Here is a 9303-nt window from a genome sequence, read left to right as displayed (position 1 = left end):
CAGTAGGGCTAGAGATACAGCCTAGCAGCACAGCACCTGCCTGGCAAGCGAAAGTTCATGAGTTCAATTCCCAGTACCAAAAAAATTAGATAGATAAATAAATAAATAAATAATACATATCATGGAGTAGCATAGGATATATTTTTTTTAAAGTACATAAAATACCTTCTCCCTGGAAAGGTTTTCCAACTGTGAAGTCAGAATATTTATTTCTTTGTCTTTCTCTGCCAATCGAAGCTGAATAAAAAAAAATATATATCATTTTTAATTATCTTTAAACAACTCTATTGAAACAATTCCTATTACACAATCAATGTATATTCATTAGTTTTGTCTTTGGCTTCTCCAAATTACTTGTCACTATTAACCAATTCCCCTTATTCTTTTTTTTTTTTTAACTGAGAAAGTATATATTTAGAATTAGCCAGCTGGACTCTGATTAGATGATCCCAATTTTGTTGGCAACATCCAATGCATCACAACCAGGAGCAAGTCAAACATATGTCTTCTCTCCGTCAGGCCTGATTAGGGTATTGCCCTTGGCAACATCGACATCATAGAGCTTCTTCTCAGCTTGTCTGATGTGGTACTTATTGGCTTTGACATCCACAATGAATACGAGTGTGTTGTTGTCCTCAATCTTTTTCATGGCTGACTGTGGTCAGGGGGAACTTGATGATAGCATAGTGGTCAAGCTTGTTTCTCCTGAGGGCGCTCTTCCGAGGGTATTTGGGCTGCCTCCCGAGCCACAGTGTCTTGGGGCGGCGGAAGGTAGGCAACATTCCTATCTTCTTTTTGTGGCTGTGGATGCTTTTCAGCATGGCCTTCTTGGCCTTCAAAGCTTTTGCTTTGGCTTCAGCCTTGGGAGGGGAGGGGCTTTCTTCTTTGCCTTCGGCACTATCTTGGTAAAAAGCCCCCTTATTCTTAAAAAGCACTCTTTTAGGGGCCTGGAATATATAGCTCCATGGCACCTTGCCTGCCTGGCAAGTACAAGGTCCTTAGTTCAATTCCCAGCTCCGCTCCCCAAGCACTCTTTTGACTTATGTGATGACTTACTGATACTTATGTGTATCAATACTAGCAGCCTCTGTGTTTCCTGTTTCCTTTTCTGAGTTTTGCCATGTGGGTGTATATTTCTTCCCATAGTTTCTTCTCTCTGAAAACTTAAGATTTTTCCATGGCTTCCAATACTATCAACCTCATGAAAATAAACCATAAATATTAATTTATGTACTAGTTTTTGTCTTTCTCAAGTTCCAAATCTGCCTTTTAACTGATGGCTAGACATGATTTCCCTGCAATCTTTCCTGCACTGTAAGGACAAAATGTCCCAAATGTACTTTTTACACTTGTTAGCAGATCATTAAAATCAGAGCACACTGTCAAAGCTTACCAACTATATTAGAATACTACTTTTCTCCACTCCTCAATACTTTCAGTCTCTAAGTCATTCATCCATTTAGTAACCATCTGCTAATCACCAGTAAAACCATTCTTCAACACAGTTCCCTAAAAATGTATTTCAAAGCTTTCTTGTCTAGACTCATGTCCTATTATATCCAAAAGAATGAAGCCTTTATCAGTTCATTCTAAGAACACTCATACCTGATTTCTCATCAAACCCTTTCCACCTCCAAATCCTCTTCAGTGCTATAAAATTCTTTCCAATAAGACTCACTCTGGTTGGAAGTCCTTTCCCTCTTAGGAAATTCTGAGCAGCAACTAATACCTAAATTCCACTTTAGGTCTTCCCAAATCTGGTTCCAACCACTCAAGTCCAACGTACCCCATCACAGATGCCAAGGCTCTTCCTGAGAACTGGTGCTGTTCTCTACTTTTGACTTGCAAACATGTATTAATGCTTTCCTTATTCTTAGAATGCTACTTCTTTTCCTAGTTTTACTTCTACTTCCTGCTAGTTTGTTCTCTCACAAGGTCTAGTTTCTCTATTATGTCTTCATTCAAATATAGGGTTGGCCAAAATTATGTATACACACTTCAGCAGTTCACTGTACTAACTTCTGAAGCCAATGGCCACTATTCTAAGCATCTCTTGGAATTTGTAGAGGCCAAAAGTAATCTCATGATATCTCAATAAATTTAGTATTTAAATATTTACACAAGTGTTTCTTTTTCCTTTCTCTTTTTTTTTTTTTTTTTTTTTTTTTTTTTTTTTTTTTTTTTTTTTTTTTTTTTTTTTTTTTTTTTTTTTCTTACGGAACCGGGGATTGAACTCAGGCCCTTGGACTTGCCAGGCAAGTGCTTATTCTACTGAGCCATCTCCCTGGCCCTCTTTTTGCTGATGTAAACTTTTACTAACTGATAAGAAGCACCTCAAGAGTGCTTACAATTTCATCCATGAGAGGAAAATGAACATTAAACAAAGTGAAATCTGTAGTATATTGAATGGTGCTAAAATCCCACCAAATTCAATACAACTAAATATGTTTTTATACTGAAAACAAAATACTGTTTCAATTTTCCACTTTAAAATGTACAATACAGATTTTTTAAAAAGCACCGGGGACCATAAATATGGTTCTAGTTTACATACAATGAGTCTCAACTTACTTTATAATTGTCCTCTATTTCAGCCAATTCAAGTTTTACATTCTCAGAAATTTTTACTTGTTCCTTCCACTTCAGCTCCAGTTTTGCAAGTTCGTCAGCATATTTACTGCATTTAATTTTCTCATCCTAAATGAAATAATATAATCATCAAAATATTTTAAATCTGGGGAAACAGAGGATTGGGAGAGGATAAAATGTGCTCACTTTGGTAGCACATATACTAAAATTGGGAGAGGATAAAATGTCTGAAAATAATCAGGATATATTATATGCATGTACCAGTCCCCCAAAAGACGGACTAATTAAAAACTAAAAAATAATTACTTGTTAAAAGTTTTATTTATCTGGACTGGAAAGAAGGAACAATTTTAAATCCACATAAAGCAAACACCTACAAAAATGGTGACACATGCTAAATGTTTATTATAACACTGCTGTGACATTATGAAAGTTGAAATGACTATCAAAAAGATGTACATATAATGCTATATATTGATAATTACTTTATCAATAGAGTTAGTGCTCCAGATCTAACCATCCCTGAGGAATTGCCCCTAGCACTGATCAAATACACTAAATAATGACATGCTAGGGGAAAAAAAAAAAAAAAATAGATAAAACACACTATATTCACTAAGTGGAACAGTATATACCATTTAAAAGAATAAAGTAGATGAATACCGGACAATGGTAAATGCCAAGTTACATTAATTGAAAGTAGCACATACATCAAATTGAGTGAATTACAAAACATAATCAAAAAAGTGAATAGGCCAATTTCATTCTGAATGTTTATGTAAAGGGAAATTTTAGGGCTGGCAAGATAGCTCTGTAGACTAAGCACCTACTTAGGCAAGGGCAGGGAACAGGGTTTGATCCCCAGCACCACATGCGTTGCCGGCCCCAACCCTGGGCATGCTGAGCAGTCCAACGGGACTAGGCGTGGTGGCACACACTTGTAATCCTAGCACTGGGGAGGCTGAAAACAGGAAGATCACTACAAGCACGAGCTGCATAGTGAGATCCTGTACCAAATACATTAAAAAAATAAATAAAAATGAAGTGAAAATTTCATTTTTAAGACTTTGATTTAATGGAGAAACGCCTTTAAATAAATAATCTAAGTAAACTTTGAGCCAACCATTCCATACTTCATGTCAAAATGGGCTACAGATCTAACTACAAAATTTTTAGATGACTGGGTCATTTGAGAGCAGAGACTTCCATAGAAGGTACAAGACCATTATAAAAATAAAATGAAACAAAAAGTTTTAAAGACAGTACAAGAGGGCCAACCAGATAGCTCAGCAGATTAAAGTGCTGCTTAGGCAGACACAGGGGCTGAAGGTTCAATCCTGGGTCTGCAGGCCGGCCCTGCTCCCAGGGCATGCTGAGTCAGTGAATGAGACTGGGCATGGTGGTGTGCACCTGTAATCCCAGTGCTTGTGAAGCTGAAAAACAGGAAGGATCACTACTGATCTGTGTAATGAGACCCTATACTAAATACATAAAAAAAAGAAAAAATAAAAAAATAAATCACAATGCTATTATCATTATATTCTCATTAGACTGGCCATATAAAAAGGTACAACAGTACTATGCAAGCCCAGGGGGATGTGGTGGCACATGCCTGTAATTCCAGCAATGAGGAGGCTGAGATCTCTACAAGTTCAAGCCCAGCCTGGGTGACCATGTGAGTTCAAGGCCAGCCTGAATTGCACAGTGAAACCCTGTTTCAAAATAAAATGAAACACACACTAATAGGTAAAATCACTTGCTAATTTCTTGTAAACATTTACCTATCATAGCTAATCACTCATTCCTTGATTATCTACTCAAAAAGAAATAAAAGCTGTATGTTCATACAAGATTTGTATACAAATATTCACAGTAACTTTATTTGTAACAACTAAAAAAAAGCCCAAATAGTTACTACCTCAGCAATAAAAGGGACTGAATAACAGGTAACAATAAGGATAATGCTCAAAATAAGTATGTTGAAAGAAGACAGGAAGGGAGGTGTTTATATAACAAAATAACTTCTTATAATAAAACTGTGCAAAAGGCAGGCTAAGAAGTAGTGGCAGAAAGCAGGTTAATAGTTTCCTGAGAGAGACAGAAGAGGCTCAAGTTGCAAATGGACACACACGAAAAACTGGAATATGAGGGGAAATGTTGGTTATCATGATATTGTGTTGATAGTTTCAGGACTGTATACCCAAAGTGAACAAATGGCATACTTCAAATATGTGCAATTTACTGGACTGCAGTTGCACTTTGATAAAATGGTAAAAAGAAATGCATCATGAGGAAGTCGTTTGCTCAAAAGAATATTACTCTCCTTCCTTTAATAATACTGGTATATAATAAAGTTTTTCAAAATACTCATTCAAAATTACAGTTGCAATTACATATTACTTAACAAGGCTGTGTTCTGAAAAATGTCATCAGATGACGTAGTGCTCATGTGAACTAGTGTTATTCACCCTGAAGATCTGTTCTGGAAATCATTTTCCTCAACCATCAGCTCAACCCGAATTTCCAAAATTTCTTTAGCCATCTTCACAGAAGCACTTGGCAGAATCACCACTCACTTTCACATTATGGAATGAGCAAGTTACCTAGTTAGCAGTGAATTCAACTATACAGCTACACTCAGCCTTTTCTTAAAACACTGCAAATCTTTTTCCTTTGGCCATAATCATCATGGTGCTGAACCAGATATGTTTCTGTGTTTGTCTTCAAGTCTTTAGAAATGTTTTAGGCTGAGGTAACGCTCGGTGCTAAAGCACTTGCCTCACATGCACAGAGCCCAGGTTTTGATCCCCAGAACTACAAGAAAAGGAATCAGAAAGAAGGGGAAGGAGAGAAGATAAGGAGAAAGGAGAATAAAGAGAGGGGAAAAGCAGGAGGACAAGAAGAAAGAAACAGAGCATAGACAAGGAACAAGTAAAATATGTTGTTTCTTCAATTTAATATACATCCTTTAATGAATTTTGCTCTTATTGCTTCAAAGAAATACATGCTTTAGTAGCTTCTGCCACTTCTTTCTCCGTAGAAAAGGAGCTACTTACCTGTAAGAGTTGTCTGCATTTATTATATTTTTCTATTTTGTCAGCAATTTCTTTAGTCATTTCACAGACTTGACCCTTTGTTAGCATTTCAATACCTGTCTCTGCTGTAAGACACAAAATAAAACTGTTAAAATATATTTGCCCTTCAAATTATCTTCCTGTTCAGAAAAACTTCAGTTAGTATATTGTGAAATATAAAAAACAGAATATTGAGGAAAGAAACATCTATTTATATCCCATATAAAATAAGAAAAATAAACTAAGAATTTTTAAATGTAAGTTCCATAGAAAAGCTCATATTTAATACTGAAATTATTTTATTTTGTTATATACTTTGCTAAAAATAGACCCAAAATGGCACAAAGCCTGTTCTTAACAGAATAGACAGTATTTTCAAGCTATTCTCCTGAGAATGTATCTTTAATCATTTCTAGTACTTCATTACCATGTACTAAGTCTTTATTACATAGAAGCTCTAATACCATGCTAGGTACAGGTTGGGTACCACTAATTCTAAAGTCTGAAATTCAACATGCTTTGAAGCCTGAGACCTTTCTGAGCACTGAAATAGCATGCAGTTGGAGCTCCAGTGGTGCAATCGGTTAGCACGCGGTACTTATACTGAAATAGCATGCAGTCTCAGATTCTAAAGGATTTCAGAGTCTGTTGGATTTTTTTTTCAGTAAGGAATAATAAACCAGTAATGTTTATGCAAATGTTCCAAAACCCAAAACAATTTCCAAGCACTTCAGATCCTCAGCCTAAACATAGCACACAGAAATGAGAAGTGACACCAGGCCTGGTGGAGCACACCTGTAATCCCAGCACTCTGGAGGCTGAGGCAGGAGGATCATTGCAAGATCAAGGTCACTGCAAATATTCTCATAAATACAAAATACTAATTTACACTCATATATGTGAAATACAAAATACTAATTTAATATAAAATATAGTACTAATTTACACTCACATTTTATATACTCACTACATGTGTAACTTCACCTTACATTTACTCCCTTATTTTCCCCTCTACCTTAAATCCCTAATATAGGACCTTTACAACACTTAGAAATTCTTAACCCATGGGAGAAGGCACTATAAATCAGTACTAGCAATTTTCAAGGCAGGGTACCCCACCATCTAAAAGATTTTTACCTGCAGAAGGTATTGGTGGCTTTGTCTCTATACCACAGGCAGAAGCAGATGAATCTGTGTTTATTGAAGCATCATTCACTTTCTGTTGATTCCCAAATTTCTTTGTGAAGACACTATTATTACTGGCCTATTCAAAATATTAATAATAAGTTGGTAAATGAGTTTCTGCAAGTCATAAAGATGTAAAATAATAAGTTTTTGGACAATACACAATTGAGAAGCAGGCAGAAGGAAAAAGGAAAAGGGCTTTATTATCTTTGAGGACACGGAGAGAATCTGAGGGATGAGAGATTCTCTGAGTTAGAACAAAGGGAGGCCGAGGCTTTCATGCCTTCTGCCAGGGGTGGGTTTGGAGGGGGATGTCTAGATAGACCTGAGCAGCCGACTGGGGTCTTCCCTGAGGCAGCGGGAAAGATGAGAGGAAACTGAACCCTGGGCTGAGTTGGAGAAGGGGAAGGTGGTCTCTGGGAAGATGAGCTGTTGTTTAAGGATTTCAGCCATATTAGATGACCACTGTAATAATTCAGCAACTCATATACTAGGGCCAGAACCTATCGATAATCACAAAAAGAAATTCTGAAAGTCCTAAGCTAGTCTGTTTTAAAAACCAACAAAGACTAAAGTTATACACATCATTGTCCTAATGGGTCTAAACCTTGCAAAGGAAAAATCCTTTTTAGTGGCTTTCATAGAAATCTTAGATTTTCTGCTACAAAGTCAAAATGTGCTCAAAAGACCACAAGCCAAAATCTATACAGGTGAGTCATATTTAAATTGTAGTACTTTTTTCAAGAAAGTCTTCCGACTTCTACCACATGCCTTCTGCTCTTTTGTTTCCTTTCAGATTTTAAAAAGACCAGGAAAATCGTATCTGCACCAAGTAGTATAAAAACAACTGTCATTCCATTTGCACTTCCAGATTTTAAATACATTTCTCTACACTTCAAAGATTCATTCACTACGCCACGCCTTGCATTGAAGAACAGTTAGACTAATTCACACACAGACACACACACACACACACACACACACACACACACACACACACACACACACCCCACTACCTGAAAACCCTTTTTTCTTTGCTTTATTACCAATCAGCTCCCTATTATCAAATGAAGTACCAAAGAATTAGAGAACATTTTTTAACTCTTCCTAAGCTGGCCGATAGTTGGCTGAAGAACTCAACAATGACAACTGAGAAAGCAATGACATGTAAAACCTTTGAGAGAGATCACCACTGGACACCAATGAGAAAAAGTATCTTTGTCACAATGAGATTTAATATTACGTATTGATTCTAACTAACAAAGCTATTCATCAACAACTTAGAAGTGGTCTTTAAGAAAGTTCTTTCTGTTTCTTTTAGCTTCTCTGTTTCCTTTGTTGATTCTCTAATACATGAAACTCTAGATTTTTTTTTCTTTTTTGGGGTGGTACTGGGGATCAGGACCTTGTACTTGCTAGGCACACACTTACACTGCTAAGTACCTACCACCTGGGCCAAAAACTCTAAGGTTTTTGTTTTTTGGGGGGTTTTTTTGTGTGTGTGATACCAGGGATCAATTTCAGGACCTTGTGCTTGCCAGACAGGCACTTATGCCACAGAGTTATATCCCTGGCCCAAACTCTAGATTTAAAAAGAAAAGCTATCACTATAATATTAAGCCGATCATTTGAAATAAAGAATATTTATCTTCGAAAGCATGATACTGAGCAGATTACAAGTCTCATTTGTAAACAAAAACATTAACGAAGGAAACCTAAATTCACCAGTACTTACTGATTGCTCTGAAAGCTTGTTAATTTGTTTTTGGAGCCTTTGGCATTCTTTAAATTTTTCTTTATAGTGATCTGCAGCCATCTGAAGGCGGAGTTTCAAATCTTCAACTTCTCTTCTAAGTTCATGTTCCAGTGTATCAGTTTTTTCCTAGAAAAAACAAACACTTCCTCTAAGACAGATAAAAATTTCGCATCTCATAATGTAATAATAAATCTCACTTTCATTTTCATTTTTTTGCTGGCTTTTAATTTTATTAGTTTGGGGGTTTGGGCTACAGAGCCATCATAACTCAGCTTTCTATTCTTAGACTAAGGTTCATTGAAAAACTATAGAGAAAGATAATGCCCCTGAGGTGCAACTGTCACTCTCTTAAACAACCATGTAACTCATAAACAAGAAATTTCAAACCAAGCAATGTATACCTGACATAAAAAATTATTAATCAAGTAGCTTTTCACTAACTAGAAATTATGCTTACAGAAGTTTTTCTTGAAGCTTACATTAATTTCAACCCAAGAAGTTACAACAACCAAAAACTGAATGAAATTTTTAAATTCTCTCATCAGGGGCTGGTAAGATAGCTCAGCAGTCTAAAGCACCTGCTTAGGCAAGCTTACACAAGCATGCAAGGACTGCAATTAGATCACTGGCACCACTTGCTATGCCAGCCCCACCCCCAGGGTAGACTGAGCAGGCCACAAAAAAAAAATAAATAAAAAA

At 36.4% G+C, this 9303-nt stretch overlaps 1 protein-coding gene across 4 annotated transcripts in view; it reads right to left on the bottom strand.

Moving 5' to 3' along the window:
• The window catches only part of Tax1bp1 (Tax1 binding protein 1), an 81646-nt gene that overhangs the window by 15322 nt on the left and 57021 nt on the right, over positions 1 to 9303 (bottom strand). For 3 of the 4 annotated variants that reach the window (XM_023709872.1, XM_023709873.1, XM_023709874.1), the window contains exons 10-14: positions 8584 to 8730; positions 6801 to 6927; positions 5646 to 5749; positions 2572 to 2697; positions 166 to 237 (exon numbers count right to left, since the gene is read on the bottom strand). In XM_023709872.1, coding sequence (XP_023565640.1) covers positions 166 to 237; positions 2572 to 2697; positions 5646 to 5749; positions 6801 to 6927; positions 8584 to 8730 — 576 coding nt within the window. The remainder of the gene's footprint in view (positions 1 to 165; positions 238 to 2571; positions 2698 to 5645; positions 5750 to 6800; positions 6928 to 8583; positions 8731 to 9303) is intronic. The other variant, XM_023709875.1, reaches the window with a different exon arrangement.

The sequence above is a fragment of the Octodon degus genome, unplaced genomic scaffold, assembly GCF_000260255.1.
Source record: "Octodon degus isolate 3935 unplaced genomic scaffold, OctDeg1.0 scaffold00015, whole genome shotgun sequence".
In the NCBI taxonomy this organism is placed as follows: Eukaryota; Metazoa; Chordata; class Mammalia; order Rodentia; family Octodontidae; genus Octodon; species Octodon degus.
The sequence above is the reverse complement of the archived record's forward strand: the minus strand, read 5'-3'. Positions and strand labels throughout refer to the sequence as shown.